Source organism: Bufo bufo, chromosome 6, assembly GCF_905171765.1.
Source record: "Bufo bufo chromosome 6, aBufBuf1.1, whole genome shotgun sequence".
NCBI lineage: Eukaryota > Metazoa > Chordata > Amphibia > Anura > Bufonidae > Bufo > Bufo bufo.
The window spans coordinates 10,010,395-10,031,232 of record NC_053394.1 but is presented as its reverse complement, the minus strand read 5'-3'; the positions used below and the strand labels follow the sequence as shown (position 1 = coordinate 10,031,232).

The 20,838-nt window shown below is 47.6% G+C and overlaps 1 protein-coding gene across 1 annotated transcript in view; it reads right to left on the bottom strand.

The window, feature by feature from the left end:
* GPAM (glycerol-3-phosphate acyltransferase, mitochondrial) overlaps nucleotides 1-15,709 on the bottom strand; it is a 43,541-nt gene extending 27,832 nt beyond the window's left edge. The window contains exons 1-5 of the mRNA XM_040434619.1: nucleotides 15,619-15,709; nucleotides 13,559-13,666; nucleotides 7,937-8,059; nucleotides 5,541-5,614; nucleotides 768-881 (exon numbers count right to left, since the gene is read on the bottom strand). Of these exons, the coding sequence (XP_040290553.1) occupies nucleotides 768-881; nucleotides 5,541-5,614; nucleotides 7,937-8,059; nucleotides 13,559-13,660 (413 nt within the window). The 5' untranslated portion in view covers nucleotides 13,661-13,666; nucleotides 15,619-15,709. The remainder of the gene's footprint in view (nucleotides 1-767; nucleotides 882-5,540; nucleotides 5,615-7,936; nucleotides 8,060-13,558; nucleotides 13,667-15,618) is intronic.
* Between the last annotated feature and the right edge of the window lie 5,129 nt (nucleotides 15,710-20,838).

The window sequence follows — 20,838 nt, the reverse complement described above, 5'->3', positions numbered from 1 at the left end:
ACTGACAGCCCATCTTCTTAAAGGGCCAGTCCAGATTTGGCTAAATCACTGACGAGTGAAACTTTCCTTGTATTTCAATGACTTACCAGATTCTCTGCTTGCCGTCAGTGAACAGGACCATTCTTGTTTATATTCAGAGGAAGTAAACTGACCCGGCTCACACAGCTGAAGGCCTTGTTACAATGTATCAGTGCTGAGGCCTCTTAAAACTACGTACAACAGTGGTTCACACCTTCCTGCATCGATAGTTTGTTACAGTGTGTTAACGCAGGTAGACACTACACGAAATATATGATATACATAAAGCTATACCGACATACACCCGCCTGATGGAGGCCAGAAGAACCTCCTCTGGCCTCCATCTAATGAATGGGGCTGCACGGAACCGAAAACGTATCAGTCCAGACTGCTAAACCTCAAAGGGAATAGTCTAGACTGGATGCAATTGTAACAATCCCTCAGCTGTGAGACATATTGGGTCAGGACGGGGTTTCAGACTATGACAGCAAGCAGAGATGCTGGAATTGAAGAACAATAACAAAGTTGCAAAACTGTATCAAATCGGATCTCTGACGTCTTTATGACACTTTGCGGATCGCTGCCATGAGATGTTACAAACACGCGGTTGGGAAGCTAGGACTCATACATGCTGGCTGGGAGTTGTAGGAGCATGGACCACAGGAGACCCCAATAAACTCATTGCTACACATTGAAACATTGTATTCATATGCTGCCTGCAAACAATGGGCGCCCCCTGCTGTTCCGACCTGCTCTGGTTCAGAACCGTCTCGGCCATGTTGCTGCAGAACATGCTCTGATTGACATCTCGCTCTTGGACAAACAGCACGTAACAGAGGCGACGAGCCAGCCAGCCGCGGTGCCTGAGGGGGAGAGAGAGGGGGGAGGTTAGAGGAGGAGGACACAGAACGCCCCCCGAGCCGGCGCTCGCTTACTGGCCGGATAAAAACAATCTAATTGTGCAATCTGCAAAATACACAAACGAGCAGACAGTCAAATTCCACAATCTGGAGAGACAGATCAACAAATGAGTAACCAACAATAAAATGTCCTAAAATCGCAGTAATACAAGGCACCCCCCCCCCGTTATCCGGTATCACAGTCACGGGGCGGCGCTGCAATTTTATTCCAAGACACGGAGGCTTCCTATTGCTATAACTTCCTTTACTGACAACCACAGCATTATCAGTCTCCTTTGCCGCCATGTTTGATTTTTCTCACCTTGTGTCACAGACTTATGTAAGCAAAGCTGTAACTTTTATATATATTTAGTGTTAAAATTCCATTTTCAATAGCTCTATTTGCTGTCTGTGAATGGAAACATTATCATCAACAGATCAATATTTATAACCAAACCTGCACGAGACGGAGAAGCAAACCCATCAGCGAAGGGACAGTGAATAGGAGACTAAACAAATCAATGCTTCCATTCATTGAAAGCATGCAGATAAACTGAAGTTTTCATGGCACTACGGTAGTGTATCTCTTTATAAAAGTTGGAGGTTTTGTTTTGCAATCTCCCCGGGCACAGACGGAGGTAAATGGTAAAATTCTGCCACTAAGGGAAGCTCAGGTAAATGCACAGAATGGAAGCGCAGAACATGCGACAACGTTGCCTTTTCTGGGGTAAATCTAGAATCTTAAAATCGCCCACTTCAGATGAAGAGCCACGATTCCCTGCGCAGGCTGCGGCTGACGCAACGCCTGTCAACATCTGCACAGACAGGATGATGAAACACGACAGACGAGGCCACATGTGACACCCTAACACAGCGCATACAATGTAACAGCGTATAATGAATCCCCTGGATCTCCACCCTATAGAGGGCGTCTTGAGACTCATTCTGCTCAGGCTACTTTCACCTTAGCAGTTTTTTACGTGTCCGCCACGGATCTGCAAAAACGCTTCCGTTACAATAATACAACCTCCTGCATCCATCATGAACAGATCTGGTTGTATTAGGTCTTCTATAGCCATGACGGATCCGTCTTGATCACCATTGAGGGAGGGATCCGTTTTATGATGCGTCAGAGAAAACGGATCCGTCCCCATTGACTTACATTGTGTGTGTCGGGACGGATCCGTCTTGCTCCGCACCACATCGCGGACAGAAAAGCGCCGCTTGCAGCGTTTTGGTGTCCGCCTCCCGAGCGGAATGGTGAATGATTGGAGGAAAACTGATGCCTTCTGAGCGGATCCTTTTCCATTCAGAATGCATTAGGGAAAAACTGATCCGGGAACCCTGAACGGATCTCAGAAACGGAAAGCCAAAACGCCAGTGTGAAAGTCGCCTCATCCAGTTTCCACTAATTCCATATAATCCCTAACATTATTGAAATTCCGGATGTCGATCAACCTGTCAGAAGTGGAGCAGGAAATTATACTTATTTTATTTTCGGAGAACAGATTTGAAATGCAACCTGTAGTGACCTCTAAGGGAATGAAAATCCACATGTTAACATGTTGTGTTCTGGTCCAGCACTTGGCGCCGATTCATGAGGTTTCCAGAACTTCCATACTGATGTCCTGTCTTCATGATCGGTCATCTATATGAGATCAATCATCCCCACTGAGCAGCTGCCGGCAGGAGATGAAGACACCAGAACAAGCTGGAAGCAGAAGGCTGTGTGTACATAATGGCTGTGCCAGCTCACACAGAGCACCGAGCACTCTGAACCCTTTCATTTCTTATTATCTCTTCATAAAGTAGGAGGTTTTGTTTTGCAAAAACAGGACTACAATTTCCCCAGGCACAGACAAAGGTAAGCGATAAAATTATGCCTACATGAAGTCACCACTAAGGGAGCTCAGGAGATTACTACATACAAATATACACAGCCACCATTAGGGGGAGCTCAGGTGATTACTACATACAGATATATACAGCTACCACTAGAGGGAGCTCAGGAGATTACTACATACAGATATATACAGCCACCACTAGAGGGAGCTCAGGAGATTACTACATACAGATATATACAGCCACCACTAGAGGGAGCTCAGGAGATTACTACATACAGATATATACAGCCACCACTAGAGGGAGCTCAGGAGATTACTACATACAGATATATACAGCCACCACTAGAGGGAGCTCAGGAGATTACTGCATACAGATATATACAGCCACCACTAGAGGGAGCTCAGGAGATTACTGCATACAGATATATACAGCCACCACTAGAGGGAGCTCAGGAGATTACTGCATACAGATATATACAGCCACCACTAGAGGGAGCTCAGGAGAATACTGCATACAGATATATACAGCCACCACTAGAGGGAGCTCAGGAGAATACTGCATACAGATATATACAGTCACCACTAGAGGGAGCTCAGGAGATCACTGCATACAGATATATACAGCCACCACTAGAGGGAGCTCAGGAGATTACTGCATACAGACATATACAGCCACCACTAGAGGGAGCTCAGGAGATTACCGCATACAGATATATACAGCCACCACTAGAGGGAGCTCAGAAGATTACTGCATACAGATATATACAGCCACCACTAGAGGGAGCTCAGGAGATTACTACATACAGATATATACAGCCACCACTAGAGGGAGCTCAGGAGATTACTACATACAGATATATACAGCCACCACTGGAGGGAGCTCAGGAGATTACTACATACAGATATATACAGCCACCACTAGAGGGAGCTCAGGAGATTACTACATACAGATATATACAGCCACCACTAGAGGGAGCTCAGGAGATTACTACATACAGATATATACAGCCACCACTAGAGGGAGCTCAGGAGATTACTACATACAGATATATGCAGCCACCACTAGAGGGAGCTCAGGAGATTACTACATACAGATATATGCAGCCACCACTAGAGGGAGCTCAGGAGATTACTACATACAGATATATACAGCCACCACTAGAGGGAGCTCAGGAGATTACTACATACAGATATATACAGCCACCACTAGAGGGAGCTCAGGAGATTACTACATACAGATATATACAGCCACCACTAGAGGGAGCTCAGGAGATTACTACATACAGATATATGCAGCCACCACTAGAGGGAGCTCAGGAGATTACTGCATACAGATATATACAGCCACCACTAGAGGGAGCTCAGGAACTTACTACATACAGATATATACAGCCACCACTAGAGGGAGCTCAGGAGATTACTACATACAGATATATACAGCCACCACTAGAAGGAGCTCAGGAGATTACTACATACAGATATATACAGCCACCACTAGAGGGTGGCATGAGCGGAACAAAGTCGCAGATAGCGGCGCAACTAACCGTTGCACTGCCATCTGCGCCTGAAATTTCAGTATAGTACATGACCCCCTATGTCTGTGCAGCAGATTTGGAACTCGTTATCCATGTAACGATTGCTGCTCCTCAGTTGTGGCTGTATACCGAGAGCGGTACATGTATGCCGCACTCCTGACTACACTGGAAGAACTACAGACGGACAAGACAGGGACCTGCTCAGACATTTCACTAAGGGCACTTTCTCACTAGCATTTTTCTTTTCCGGCGCTGAGTTCCGTCCTAGGGGCTCAAATCCGGAAAAGAACTGATCAGTTTCATCCCCATACATTCTGAGTGGAGAGCGATCCGTTCAGGATGCATCAGGACGTCTTCAGTTCAGTCTTTTTGACTGATCAGGCTTTTCAGAAAACCGTAGCATGTTGTATTTTTACCTCCGGCCAAAAAGCCTGAACACTTTGACTGAACGCCGGATCCGGTCTTTTTCCCATTGACTTGCATTAACGCCGGATCTGGCGCCGTGTGTTCAGTCAAACCGGATCCGGCTTTTGCATGTTAAACCCGAAAAATGTGAAAAAAAAAGTTAAAGTCCATAAATGGCGGATCCGTTTTTTCCAATGCATTTTTTCATTGTGATCAAAATCCTGATCGGGATTCAAATGTAATCCGTTTTCACATGTTTTTCCGGATCCGGCGGGCAGTTCCGGTGTTGGAATTGAACGCCGGATTAAAACAACGCTAGTGTGAAAGTAGCCTAACTCCCAAATTCTATCAGACATGCTGAGGACACACACAAGAAAAAGTGCCAGCATCCAGGATAAAATGTTGCCAACTTCTATATTAAACTTGGGTTACAATCCAGTTAGACCTGATCTCCCTCCACCAGGTTAGGAGCAAGAACCGAGATCAGGTCTAAATGCATTGTAACCGAAGTTTAATATAGAAGTTGGCAACATCTTATCCTGGATGCTGGAACCCTCTCGTCTGTGTATATACGACAAGGACTTGTCTGGTCTGTTCCGTGCAGAGGGAATTTTCGGGTGAGCTGGAATACACTTCTTTATTTGATTATGCTGAGGAGACGCCAGAACTTTGACTGGAACACCCAAACCCGTCACACAACATTCTGTACAGTCTGTCCCTGCACCGAGAAGCCAAAAGGCATAATCCTCCGTTTGATAATAATTGTTAAATCTTAATTGACAAAACCAAACTAAAAGTCACGTGAAGAACAAAGACGACTGCGGCATAAAGGAACGTACCGCGTGTGGGTCTCATTGATGTAGATAACATTGCGCAGGCCCAATGATGGGATGCTGGGGTTGTAATAACGGTCCTGTAATAACAAAACAGACACAAAGTGTCACTAAAATACCAGCAAATCTGGATTGGCAAATAAAGAAAGACAACTTTAAAGGGGTCCTCTGACTTCAGCAAATGGCCTTTATCATGTAGAGAAAGTGAATACAAGACACTTACTAATGGATTGTGATTCTCCATATTGCCTCCTTTGCTGGTTTGATTCATTTTTCCAATGAATCACAATACATTAAGAAGTGCCTTATATTAACTGCATCTACATGATAAATGCCATTTGCTGAAGAGAGAGAAGCCCCTTGAAAGGCAATCCTTGCTGCATAAAGTCACATATGGACATCATAGCAGAGCCTTAATCACCAGTGGAGTCACTGTGTACATACATTACTTATCCTGTACTGATCCTGAGTTACATCCTGTATTATACTCCAGAGCTGCACTCACTATTCTGCTGGTGCAGTCACTGTGTACATACATTACTTATCCTGTACTGATCCTGAGTTACATCCTGTATTATACTCCAGAGCTGCACTCACTATTCTGCTGGTGCAGTCACTGTGTACATACATTACTTATCCTGTACTGATCCTGAGTTACATCCTGTATTATACTCCAGAGCTGCACTCACTATTCTGCTGGTGCAGTCACTGTGTACATACATTACTTATCCTGTACTGATCCTGAGTTACATCCTGTATTATACTCCAGAGCTGCACTCACTATTCTGCTGGTGCAGTCACTGTGTACATACATTACTTATCCTGTACTGATCCTGAGTTACATCCTGTATTATACTCCAGAGCTGCACTCACTATTCTGCTGGTGCAGTCACTGTGTACATACATTACTTATCCTGTACTGATCCTGAGTTACATCCATCCTGTATTATACTCCAGAGCTGCACTCACTATTCTGCTGGTGCAGTCACTGTATACATACATTACTTATCCTGTACTGATCCTGAGTTACATCCTGTATTATACTACACAGCTGCACTCACTATTCTGCTGGTGCAGTCACTGTGTACATACATTACTTATCCTGTACTGATCCGGAGTTACATCCTGTATTATACTCCAGAGCTGCACTCACTATTCTGCTGGTGCAGTCACTGTGTACATACATTACTTATCCTGTACTGATCCTGAGTTACATCCTGTATTATACTCCAGAGCTGCACTCACTATTCTGCTGGTGCAGTCACTGTGTACATACATTACTTATCCTGTACTGATCCTAAGTTACATCCTGTATTATACTCCAGAGCTGCACTCACTATTCTGCTGGTGCAGTCACTGTGTACATACATTACTTATCCTGTACTGATCCTGAGTTACATCCTGTATTATACTCCAGAGCTGCACTCACTATTCTGCTGGTGCAGTCACTGTATACATACATTACTTATCCTGTACTGATCCTGAGTTACATCCTGTATTATACTCCAGAGCTGCACTCACTATTCTGCTGGTGCAGTCACTGTGTACATACATTACTTATCCTGTACTGATCCTGAGTTACATCCTGTATTATACCCCAGAGCTGCACTCACTATTCTGCTGGTGCAGTCACTGTGTACATACATTACTTATCCTGTACTGATCCTGAGTTACATCCTGTATTATACTCCAGAGCTGCACTCACTATTCTGCTATTAGAGTCACGGTGTACATACATTACTTATCCTGTACTGATCCTGAGTTACATCCTGTATTATACTACACAGCTGCACTCACTATTCTGCTGGTGCAGTCACTGTGTACATACATTACTTATCCTGTACTGATCCGGAGTTACATCCTGTATTATACTCCAGAGCTGCACTCACTATTCTGCTGGTGCAGTCACTGTGCACATACATTACTTATCCTGTACTGATCCTGAGTTACATCCTGTATTATACTCCAGAGCTGCACTCACTATTCTGCTGGTGCAGTCACTGTGCACATACATTACTTATTCTGTACTGATCCTGAGTTACATCCTGTATTATACCCCAGAGCTGCACTCACTATTCTGTTGAAGTTTGCAGAATTGTGATTGCTGCTCTTGATGTGACTAAAGTTAAAATGATGAGCTATGAATTATGGTCCCAAAAAATAAGGAACCAGATAAGGATTTTAGGAAGAAATTATTACAGTTCTCGCTGGTTTTCTTAAATTCCATTCATTCTAAGCATTTCATTCTAGGTGGTGTTTCCCTTTAAGAGTGAGGAAACCTTTGAAGTGTAACAATGTAATAAGTGACAGTTACAATGTCACATGAGAGATTAGCCCTGAGAGTCTGCGGCCCCCTCCCCCGCGCTGCTTGGATTGACCCCGATCCATCTTAAACCTCTTACCCGGCTCTGGGGGGTGCACATGTAGCAGCATCTGCCCACAAACGGTCGCTTTCGGCTCAGCAAAGTCTCCTTCCACTTCAGTGTAGACGAGGTGAAGACGGCCGGGCTGGAGATGCGATCGCCCTTAAAGAGACAGCAGCAGAAACATAAATACATTTGTACGTACAGTGCGGTATCTACAGGTGAGGCAGAAGTCCGGACGCCCCCGTAATACTGGGGTCATTTGTAGAACATTGAATTCCAATGGAGGATGCATTATTTGGGGGAGGCGATGTTTTTGCCCGCCATTTTGAAATCCGCCATATTACATTTAGCTCAGGCGTTTCCAATGGGGAGGGGTCATGTGATATATCGGTCTTGGCTCCAGTTTACTCACAATCAACCTAGAAAAGTCATTTTTGACAACTCTTTACCTGTTTAGGAGTTAAAGGGGTTCTCCTCCTCATATAGGACATGGCGACCTAACGAAGCTAGAACCAGCCCCGGACCTCGCATGGATCCAGAGATCTCCTCAGTCATCGATCTGCTACATTTATATCAAGCTGAAAGCTCAAGGGGCGTGGCCTTTACGCAGGTATTATACGGGCACCGTATGGCAGTATTATAGCGGTTAATTACACAGGTATTATTCGGACACCGTATGGCAGTATTATAGCGGTTAATTACACAGGTATTATTCGGACACCGTATGGCAGTATTATAGCGGTTAATTACACAGGTATTATTCGGACACCGTATGGCAGTATTATAGCGGTTAATTACACAGGTATTATTCGGACACCGTATGGCAGTATTATAGCGGTTAATTACACAGGTATTATTCGGACACCGTATGGCAGTATTATAGCGGTTAATTACACAGGTATTATTCGGACACCGTATGGCAGTATTATAGCGGTTAATTACACAGGTATTATTCGGCACACCGTATGGCAGTATTATAGCGGTTAATTACACAGGTATTATTCGGCACACCGTATGGCAGTATTATTGCGGTTAATTACACAGGTATTATTCGGCACACCTATGGCAGTATTATCGCGGTTAATTACACAGGTATTATTCGGCACACCTATGGCAGTATTATCGCGGTTAATTACACAAGTATTATTCGGCACACCTATGGCAGTATTATCGCGGTTAATTACACAGGTATTATTCGGCACACCTATGGCAGTATTATCGCGGTTAATTACACAGGTATTATTGGCTGCAGTCCCGCATTCCGCGGCGCACACTCACAGGTCTGGAGAGAACGAGGTTTCTGGGTCGAACAGCTTTTACATTGGACATTTCTCGATCTAAGGCCTCCTGCACACGAACGTATTTTTTTGCGGTCCACAAAAACGGGTCCCGTTTTTCCGTGATCCGTGACCGTTTTTTCGTCCGTGGGTCTTCCTTGATTTTTGGAGGATCCACGAACATGAAAAAAATGTCGTTTTGGTGTCCGCCTGGCCGTGCGGAGCCAAACGGATCCGTCCTGAATTACAATGCAAGTCAATGGGGACGGATCCGTTTGACGTTGACACAATATGGTGCAATTTCAAACGGATCCGTCCCCCATTGACTTTCAATGTAAAGTCAGGAGTTAATATACCATCGGATCGGAGTTTTCTCCAATCCGATGGTATATTTTAACTTGAAGCGTCCCCATCACCATGGGAACGCCTCTATGTTAGAATATACTGTCGGATATGAGTTAGATCGTGAAACCTCATTTCCGACCGTATATTCTAACACAGAGGCGTTCCCATGGTGATGGGGACGCTTCTAGTTAGAATATACTACAAACTGTGTACATGACTGCCCCCTGCTGCCTAGCAGCATCCGATCTCTTACAGGGGGCAGTGATCAGCACAATTAACCCCTCAGGTGCCGCACCTGAAGGGTTAATTGTGCTATCATATCCCCCTGTAAGAGATCAGGGCTGCCAGGCAGCAGGGGGCAGACCCCCCCCCCCCTCCCCAGTTTGAATATCATTGGTGGCCAGTGCGCCCCCCCTTCCTCCCTCTATTGTAATAAATCGTTGGCGGCACAGTGTGCGCCCCCCATCGGCCCCCCCTCCCTCTATAGCATTAACAACATTGGTGGCCAGTGTGCGGCCTCCCATCTCCCCCCCCCCCGATCATTGGTGGCAGCGGGTTACTAGCAGTAGTACAATAGTAAAAGATTCATACTTACCTGGGAGCTGCGATGTCTGTGTCCGGCCGGGAGCTCCTCCTACTGGTAAGTGACAGTTCATTTAGCAATGCGCCGCACAGACCTGTCACTTACTAGTAGGTGGAGCTCCCGGCCGGACACGAACATCGCAGCAGCAGCCAGCAGCAGGTAAGTATGAATCTTCTACTATTGTACTATTGCTAAGTAACCATGGCAACCAGGACTGTAGTAGCGTCCTGGTTGCCATGGTTACCGATCGGAGCCCCAGCGATTAAACTGGGACTCCGATCGGAACTACGCTGCCACCAATGATGGGGGGGGGGGAGATGGGAGGCCGCACACTGGCCACCAATGTTGTTAATGCTATAGAGGGAGGGGGGGCCGATGGGGGGCGCACACTGTGCCACCAACGAATTATTACAATAGAGGGAGGGAGGGGGGGGGGGGCGCACACTGTGCCACCAACGAATAATTACAATAGAGGGAGGGGGGGCCGCACTGGCCACCAACCTATTATTACAATAGAGGGGGGGGGGGGGGGCGCCGCACTGGCCACCAATGATATTCAAACTGGGGAGGGGGGGAGGGTCTGCCCCCTGCTGCCTGGCAGCCCTGATCTCTTACAGGGGGATATGATAGTACAATTAACCCCTTCAGGTGCCGCACCTGAAGGGGTTAATTGTGCTGATCACGGCCCCCTGTAAGAGATCGGGTGCTGCCAGGCAGCAGGGGGCAGTCTTGTACACAGTTTGTAGTGTATTCTAACTAGAAGCGTCCCCATCACCATGGGGACGCCTCTGTGTTAGAATATACTGTCGGTTCTGAGTTTTCACGAAGTGAAAACTCAGCTATGAAAAAGCTTTTATGCAGACGGATCTTCGGATCCGTCTGTATAAAAAGTAACCTACGGCCACGGATCACGGACACGGATGCCAATCTTGTGTGCATCCGTGTTCTTTCACGGACCCATTGACTTGAATGGGTCCGTGAACCGTTAGGACAGGTCGTATTTTTTTCACGGCCAGGAAACACGGATCTCGGATGCGGCTGCAAAACGGTGCATTTTCCGTTTTTTCCACGGACCCATTGAAAGTCAATGGGTCCGTGAAAAAAAACGGAAAACGGCACAACAGCCACGGGTGCACACAACGGTCGTGTGCAGGAGGCCTAAATCTAATGCACTCATTTCCATCTTTCTGCCCCAATGAGCGGCCAGCGACTGTGGGTTATGGCTGTAATGAGCGGTGGCCCCCGTCACGGTGGTGATCATCGGGGGCAGGGAGGTTTCTACGCTTCTGATCACTGACCCCATTGAAGGACACGGCAGTGAGACCTTCCCCAGCCCAGAACGGCTGATAACAGGGAGCGACAGCCGGCAGTCATCTACACGGCTTATGGAAAGAAGAGAAAATGCATAAAACCGCGCCACTAAGTAACCGAGCGATGGAGAAGCTCAATGCCGGGGTTCAGACGGCCAGATTCTCTCCCCACATCAGCAGCCCCTCATTCCCAGGAGATCGTCAGCTGGTCCTGCCAAGAACTGCGAGATTTTAGCCCTAGAGATTTTTAACATAGTCCATCAGTGCGAGACCATCTGACTCCGGGGCCCCACAGTCAGCAGAACCAAAGGGTTGTCAGGGCTCCTTCACCGCGGAGACTGGAGCGGTGGGTAAAGCACTGCCGACCAGTAGGGTCCTGGGGGGGGACCCTGGTGATCTAATAACGCTGGCCTCATGGAAACTCCTAATTCTGGACAGGCTTTAAGCCTCTGTGTGTAAAGAAGACTTTTACCATTCACTGACAGCAAGTAGAGATCTTTAAAAAAAAGGTAATGAATTGAAACACATAATATATTAGAAATGTGCTGCACGTCTCATTACATAACAGAGGTTTTCCGGGGTCACAATGAGGACCTATCCCAAGAACAGCCATCACTATGAGATCGGCTCGGGGGCCCGACTCCTTGGACCCCCACCAATCTGCTGTATGATGAATCCGCCATTCCCGAGGATTGGTCATCAATAGGTAAATCCTGGAGAACCCCTTTAAGTGGCCGTCACACTGGTCTCTGTGGACATTGTTATAAATATATTGCAGATTCAATGGCGTCAAGACGACACAATGTAACAGAAGGTCAGGGTTATGCAAGGAGATTTAATGGCGGTATTCCCACCTTGAACATTCGCGGCGCATCCAGAGGATCCAACCACTCAAAAAGGTGGGGGAGGGGGGGTAACATAACTACCATTCAAATGTAATCTCTCTATAGAAAAAGGATTTTTTTCACGCGCGTGCAAAACGCATTTCAATGTTTTGCACCCGCGCGGAAAAAACGCAAACATGGAACGCAATCGCAGTGAAAACCGACTTGTTTTAGTGTCAAAATCGCACCCTTTTCCCTGAACGCATCCGGGCCCAACCCGCAACGCCCGTGTGAAAGAGGCCTAATACCGCCATACTACCTCTGGAATTATCCCATGTGTCATCTTGACATCCGTTTTGAGCATTATATCAGGGATACCTTTAATTTCGCACGGACGAGGTGTGCAGCTTTCCACCACTGTGTAAACATGCGGCAGTGCCCTGCGGGTGTGAAGATATATGCAATCCTATATGCTCACTATACCAAGTAGACAAGAAGCCACCGATTGTATCTTCAGTTTTATTTACTCTCTCATTTACAGAAGTCACATTGTTACCGTGTCTCCTCGGGGCAGAGGCTCCGATGTCACCAGTTCTCAGGCTGAGCGCCATATTATTAAGGCTACTTTCACACTCGCGCTTCGTTCAGATAATACAACCGTCTGCATCCGTTCAGAACGGATCCGTTTGTATTATCTTTAACATAGAACACCATTGAAAGTCAATGGAGGACGGATCCGTTTTCTATTGTGCCAGATTGTGTCAGTGAAAACGGATCCGTCCCCATGGACTTACATTGTGTGCCAGGACGGATCCGTTTGGCTCAGGCAGCGTTTTGGTGTCCGTCTCCAAAGCGGAACGGAGACTGAACGGAGGCAAACTGAGCGGATCCTTTTCCATTCAGAATGCATTAGAATGCAAACTGATCCGTTTTAGACCGCTGAGCCCCGAACGGATCTCACAAACGGAAAGCCAAAACGCGAGTGGGAAAGTAGCCTAAGCCGTCACCATTTCTTTCCGACTGGCGGTCAATACGCCGCACTGGACGCCCCCGCTACACTGAACCATACGGTCGTGAGCAGGAGATAAATGACTCAAGATCTCGCTGTACTCCCGCCATCCATAGAGAAAACCCGCAAATACAGCGCAACACACAACAGCCAATCAGAAAACACCCCTCATTACCCTAATGCAATCAGATTGGCCGCCAAGGTCACGCGACAGCTTCGATTTATGACACAGAATCCCATTCCCTGATCGCACAGAAGTAATAATCAGCAACAAAGTATCAGAGGGAGCCGTGGATCCGGCGTCACTCACCCACTCTTCAGTGCAGTTCTTCAGCCTCCCACGTGTATAATCCACCGAGCTGGGCTGGTACGATATGTCCGCCATCCCCAGGGAGTAACCCGCCTCCTCCATGGTCACCGCCGCTCCCTGACGCCAGATGACAATAGAGACCACGTTACAAAGGCATGAAAGGAAGGAATGAATAGAAACCCTCCAGGGACCGTCCTGCGCGATAAAGGACGATAATCATTTAAAAAGTACAACACGGAATACGGAAAACTGACCAACATTCCCTAATATTCTAAAGTAAAAATTTGATTTAAAATTTTTAACCTTTATATTATAGAAAAATAGTTGCTTTTAATAGTTCAATGTATAATACATTTCTAATAGAAAAACAAGTACAATTATTTTTTTATAATCTAGAAATTTGTGATTGTTCTATTTACATTTTTTTTTTCAAAAAGCACAGGAGTGAGTTAATATACAAGACGCTGGGCATTATACGGATAGAACACGCAGAAAACACAGAATATACAATAAAAATACACATTTTATATTAGCCGCACGGTGTGAACGTCAGGTGACTACAGAGCGACACGGATAGAAGGTGCGAGGAGCAGGACACGGACACCCGGCAGCGTCCCTCCAAGGTCACACATGAGGAGGGACTCGGGGACAGGGGCTTATCCGCTGCTATTAATACATCCAGAGATGAAGGAGCCGCTGTATATAATGCTGATGGAATCGGGGCAGGGGTTGCAGAGTTGGTAGGTAGCATGGGTATAAATACAAGAGTATCCGCCACATGTAACGTGCCCAACAGGAAGAGCAGCGCCCACCAACAGGGTATACATGGGCAGAGTTGTCAGGCAGGCACATAGCCATATTTACAGCACCCAGCAAGGAATACAATGTATACCACACACATGGGCATAGGGTTGTCAGGCTGGCAGCAGGGGGTACACTGTATACTGCACACATGGGTACAACAGGGTTGTCAGGCTGGCAGCAGGGGGTACACTGTATACTGCACACATGGGTACAGGGTTGTCAGGCTGGCAGCAGGGAGTACACCTATATACTGCACACATGGGTACAGGGTTGTCAGGCTGGCAGCAGGGGGCACACTGTATACCACACACATGGGTACAGGGTTGTCAGGCTGGCAGCAGGGGGTACACTGTATACCACACACATGGGTACAGGGTTGTCATGCTGGCAGCAGGGGGTACACTGTATACTACAGACATGGGTACAGGGTTGTCAGGCTGGCAGCAGGGGGTACACTGTATACCACACACATGGGTACAGGGTTGTCAGGCTGGCAGCAGGGGGTACACTGTATACCACACACATGGGTACAGGGTTGTCAGCAGGGGGTACACTGTATACCACACAGATGGGTACAGGGTTGTCAGGCTGGCAGCAGGGGGTACATTGTATACCACACACATGGGTACAGGGTTGTCAGGCTAGCAGCAGGGGGTACAATGTATACTACAGACATGGGTACAGGGTTGTCAGGCTGGCAGCAGGGGGTACACTGTATACCACACACATGGGTACAAGGTTGTCAGGCTGGCAGCAGGGGGCACACTGTATACCACACACATGGGTACAGGGTTGTCAGGCTGGCAGCAGGGGGTACACTGTATACCACACACATGGGTACAGGGTTGTCAGGCTGGCAGCAGGGGGTACACTGTATACCACACACATGGGTATAGGGTTGTCAGGCTGGCACCAGGGGGCACACTGTATACCACACACATGGGTACAAGGTTGTCAGGCTGGCAGCAGGGGGCACACTGTATACCACACACATGGGTACAGGGTTGTCAGGCTGGCAGCAGGGGGTACACTGTATACCACACACATGGGTACAAGGTTGTCAGGCTGGCAGCAGGGGGCACACTGTATACCACACACATGGGTACAAGGTTGTCAGGCTGGCAGCAGGGGGCACACTGTATACCACACACATGGGTACAAGGTTGTCAGGCTGGCAGCAGGGGGTACTAGGTGTAACAGGAGGGGATTCCTCAGCTTCCATGTTACACATTGTACACAGCACAGGATACAATGTATCAGCAGACACGTGACCTCCACCGGCCGCGCACTCACCTCTCTCCGGCTCCCGCAGCCCAGCACTGAGCCCTCAGCACGCCTCTCCCTGCTCTCCTCCAGCCGGCGCGCTGCTGACGTCATCAGTGCCCGCCCCAGAGTGCAGCGGCAGCCATGATGAGTGAGGGCAGCACATTGCTCTGAGAGACAGGGGGAACTCTGTCAGGAAAAGGCTTGTAGTTTAATTTTTTTTCCCCAATGAGTTATGTGATTTAAAAACAATTTTCTATAAAAGAATATATATATAACTTATTTGAAAGCGCTAGTTATTATTTATTATTAAAGCGCCATTCATCCCCTGGCGCTCTCCATACAATAAGCGGTGCACATACATAACACAGAGAATTGCACTAATCATGAACAAGACCAGTTACAGACTGGTACAGGAGAGGGCCCTGCCCGCGAGTCATGGCGGTATAGAGGCAGCCGGGTCACTGGTTGGCGGCTCGTCTGAAGAGGTGCGTTCATGTTTCTTTTGCCCTATGATAGAAATACAATTGCGGACAAGAATAAGACATGTTCTATCTTATTTGTGGGCCCACAAGACAGAAGCATTGATGCAGAAATGAATGGGTGAAATCCGGGTGCAATGTGTTTTTCACTGGTGGTTGCTAGGAGATTTTGTTTGTAAATCTTTAGGTTTTTTTTTTCCCGCACGTGAAAAACGCATCAAAACTGATTTTACCGGCGCGGGAAAAACGGAAACACTGAACGCAATTGCAGACAAAACTGACTGAACTTCCTTGCGAAATGGTGCGAGTTTCACTGAACGCATCCGTATCCTTCGTGTGAAAGGGGCCTAAGTGTTTTCTAACGTATTCTCTGGGTAACGGGAGCAAGTGAAGGGACTGGCAGAGAGTAGAGACAGTAACAGGGGAGAGGTGGATTAGTCCGGCGGCAGAGTTGAGGATAGACTGGAGCAAGAGAGCTAGATGGAAGGCCACCGAGGAGGATGTTACAGTAGTCTAGGCGGGAGATGATGAGGGCATCTACAAGTGTTTTCGCAGATTCCTGGTTGAGGAATGTGCGGATCTGAGAAACATTTTTCAGTTGCAGGAGGTGGAAAGGCTTGGATGTGCGGTTTGAAGGAGAGGGCAGAATCGAAGGTCACCCCAAGGCAGCGGACCTGGTTGACCGCGGAGAGCGCGCAGCCCATGACTGTGATAGAAAGGTCTGTAGGGGCCGAGTGAGATGGGGGAAAGATGTTTTATCTATGTTAGGTTTCACAAAGTGAGAGGAGAAGAAGGAGGATATGGAAGATGGGCATTGTGGGACTCTGGATAGTAAGGAGGTGATGTCTGGACCAGAGAGGTAGATGTGTGTGTCGCCATCATAAGAGCGATACTGAAAGCCATGGGACTCTATGAGATGTCCCAGGGCGAAGCTGTAGATTAAGTGGCGCTGCGGGGAGGAGTGCATGTGGTGCTCCTCCACGCAGCGCCACTCCGCTGTTCCACGGGGATTCCTCCATCTTCTCTGCTTCCTCCCTCTGTCTGAATTTGGACCGAAACGTCAGACACAATAGTCACATGTTCATAGAGCCAATGCTCTCTTGATAGGACAATTTATTATATGGAGGATTTACAATAGTAAAAATATATTTTACTTGCATCTAACCTATGGGTGTGCAATTTTCCTGTGGAACATATCCATTCCACTTTGCACCTCACAAACTTGGGACATTGAGTGCAACCAAACAATTTTTTCTTTGAGGGACATAGAAAGAGAGGGGACGAGACGAGGAGGTGGTGTGTGAGTGGGAGACACTAAATGTCTGGTCCAGGAGGGAGCCAAGTCCGTGACACCAAGAGAGGAGAGAGTTTGTAGCTGAATGGAGTGGTCTGTCAAAGGCAGAGGACAGGTCAAGGCGGAGGAGGAGAGAGTAATGTAGAAGGCAGAAAACAGGTCAAGGTGAAGGAGGACAGAGTAATGTAGAAGGCAGAGAACAGGTCAAGGCGGAGGAGGACAGAGTAATGTAGAAGGCGGAGAACAGGTCAAGGTGGAGGAGGACAGAGTAATGTAGAAGGCAGAGAACAGGTCAAGGCGGAGGAGGACAGAGTAATGTAGAAGGCAGAGAACAGGTCAAGGCGGAGGAGGACAGAGTAATGAAGAAGGCAGAGAACAGGTCAAGGCGGAGGAGGACAGAGTAATGTAAAAGGCAGAGAATAGGTCAAGGCGGAGGAGGACAGAGTAATGTAGAAGGCAGAGAACAGGTCAAAGAGGAGGAGGAGAGAGTAATGTAGAAGGCAGAGGACAGGTCAAGGTGGAGGAGGATAGAGTAATGTAGAAGGCAGAGAACAGGTCAAGGTGGAGGAAGACAGAGTAATGTAAAAGGCAGAGAACAGGTCAAGGTGGAGGAGGACAGAGTAATGTAGAAGGCAGAGGACAGGTCAAAGAGGAGGAGGAGAGAGTAATGTAGAAGGCAGAGGACAGGTCAAGGTGGAGGAGGACAGAGTAATGTAGAAGGCAGAGAACAAGTCAAGGCAGAGGAGGACAGAGTAATGTAGAAGGCAGAGAATAGGTCAAGTAGGAGGAGGATAGAGTAATGTAGAAGGCAGAGAACAGGTCAAGGAAGAGGAGGATAGAGTAATGTAGAATGCAGAGAACAGGTCAAGGAAGAGGAGGACAGAGTAATGTAAAAGGCAGAGAACAGGTCAAGGAAGAGGAGGATAGAGTAATGTAGAAGGCAGAGAACAGGTCAAGGCGGAGGAGGACAGAGTAATGTAGAAGGCAGAGAGCAGGTCAAGGCGTAGGATGACAGAGTAATGTAGAAGGCAGAGAACAGGTCAAGGCGGAGGAGGACAAAGTAATGTAGAAGGCAGAAAACAGATCAAGGTGGAGGAGGACAAAGTAATGTAGAAGGCAGAGAACAGGTCAAGGCGGAGGAGGACAGAGTAATGAAGAAGGCAGAGAACAGGTCAAGGCGGAGGAGGACAGAGTAATGTAAAAGGCAGAGAATAGGTCAAGGCGGAGGAGGACAGAGTAATGTAGAAGGCAGAGAACAGGTCAAAGAGGAGGAGGAGGAGAGAGTAATGTAGAAGGCAGAGGACAGGTCAAGGTGGAGGAGGACAGAGTAATGTAAAAGGCAGAGAACAGGTCAAGGCGGAGGAGGACAGAGTAATGTAGAAGGCAGAGAATAGGTCAAGGAGGAGGAGGATAGAGTAATGTAGAAGGCAGAGAACAGGTCAAGGAAGAGGAGGATAGAGTAATGTAGAAGGCAGAGAACAGGTCAAGGCGGAGGAGGACAGAGTAATGTAGAAGGCAGAGAGCAGGTCATGGCGTAGGATGACAGAGTAATGTAGAAGGCAGAGAACAGGTCAAGGAGGAGGAGGAGGACAGAGTAATGTAGAAGTCAGAGGACAGGTCAAGGAGGAGGAGGATATAATGTAGAAGGCAGAGAACAGGTCAAAGCGGAGGAGGAGAGAGTAATGTAGAAGTCAGAGGACAGGTCAAGGAGGAGGAGGATATAATGTAGAAGGCAGAGAACAGGTCAAAGCGGAGGAGGAGAGAGTAATGTAGAAGGCAGAGAACAGGTCAAGGCGGAGGAGGACAGTAATGTAGAAGGCAGAGAACAGGTCAAGGCGGAGGAGGACAGAGTAATGTAGAAGGCAGAAAACAGGTCAAGGCGGAGGAGGATAGAGTAATGTAGAAGGCAGAGAACAGGTCAAGGCGGATGAGGACAGAGTAATGTAGAAGGCAGAGGACAGGTCAAGGAGGAGGAGGACAGAGTAATGGCGTTTGGCTTCCGTAGTTAGCAGGTCATTGGTGACTTTGGTAAGGGCAGTTTCAGTCGAGAGGTGGGGTCAGAAGCCAGATTGTATCTGGTCAAATAGGGAACAGGAAGAGAGGTGAGAGGACAGTTCAAGGTGGACATGTTGTTCGAACTTTGGGGCGTTTGAAAGTACTGATATGGGGTGATAGCTAAACAAAGAAGATGGATCAAGGGAAAGCTTTTTGGGGATGGGTGTGATGGTAGCATGTTTAAAACAGGAGGGGAAGACACTTGAGGTTAGAGATAGGTTGAAGAGATGGGTTAGGGCAGGGATAAACACTGTGGTGAGGTTGGGGATGAGATGGGATTGGGTTAAGTGCACAGGTGGTGAGATGTGGTCTGGAGAGTAGAGTGGAAAGTCCTTCTGTAATGGTGGAGAAGCTGGTTTTTGGGGAAGAGGAAGGAATAGGTGTGTAGTAGTTTAATAGCGCTCTGCATCTAAGATGGGTTCAGTGGCGTAACTATCAGGGAAGCAGGGGAAGCAGCTGCTTCGGGGCCCGAGCTCAGAAGGGGCCCGGGAGCAGTCACTGTACTTCGTCACCCCGGGCCCCTGTCAGAGCAGCTGACTTCTCCTGCACTTGCACCTCTGACCTGACATCAGGGACATCACTCCGCCTCTCTCCCCCTCCTCAGTTCTTATGATGGACACTGACCAGCAACAGGACAGCCCGATGTGGGCGGAGCTATAATAGCCCCGCCCCCTTTTCTACCCGCGATTCCTGCAGCTTGAACCTTCCATGCCCGGCAAGCTGAACATCAGTTGCATTGCCACAACTGCACCAGTGATGTGAGTGGCAGGGGAACTGGGGTTATATTCAGCTTTCCCAGACTGTGCACATGTGACATGCAGTACAGTGGGAAAGCTGGGTGAATTATATCATAAAATGTCATCCAGCTTCCCTGCTATCCTGCATGGCACAAGTGCAGAGGCATTAGAGTATGGGGGAGAGGCACAGCAGGAAAGCTGGGTGTCTACATATGTGTATTGTATATGTGTGCGTCCATGTATGTGGTGACTGTGTGTATGAGTGCGCCCCTGTATGTGAAGAGTATGTGTATGAGTGCGTCCATGTATGTGGAGAGTGTGTGTATGAGTGCGTCCATGTATGTGGAGAGTGCGTGTATGAGTGCGTCCATGTATGTGTGGAGAGTGTGTGTATGAGTGCATCTATGTATATGGTGAGCGCATGTATGAATGCGTCTATGTATATGGTGAGTGTGTGTATGAGTGTGTCCATGTATATGTTGAGTGTGTGTATGAGTGTGTCCATGTATGTGGAGAGTGCGTCCATGTATGTGGAGAATGCGTGCATGACTGCGTCCATGTATGTGGAGAGTGCGTGTATGACTGCGTTCATGTATGTGGAGAGTGCGTGTATGACTGCGTTCATGTATGTGGAGAGTGTGTGTA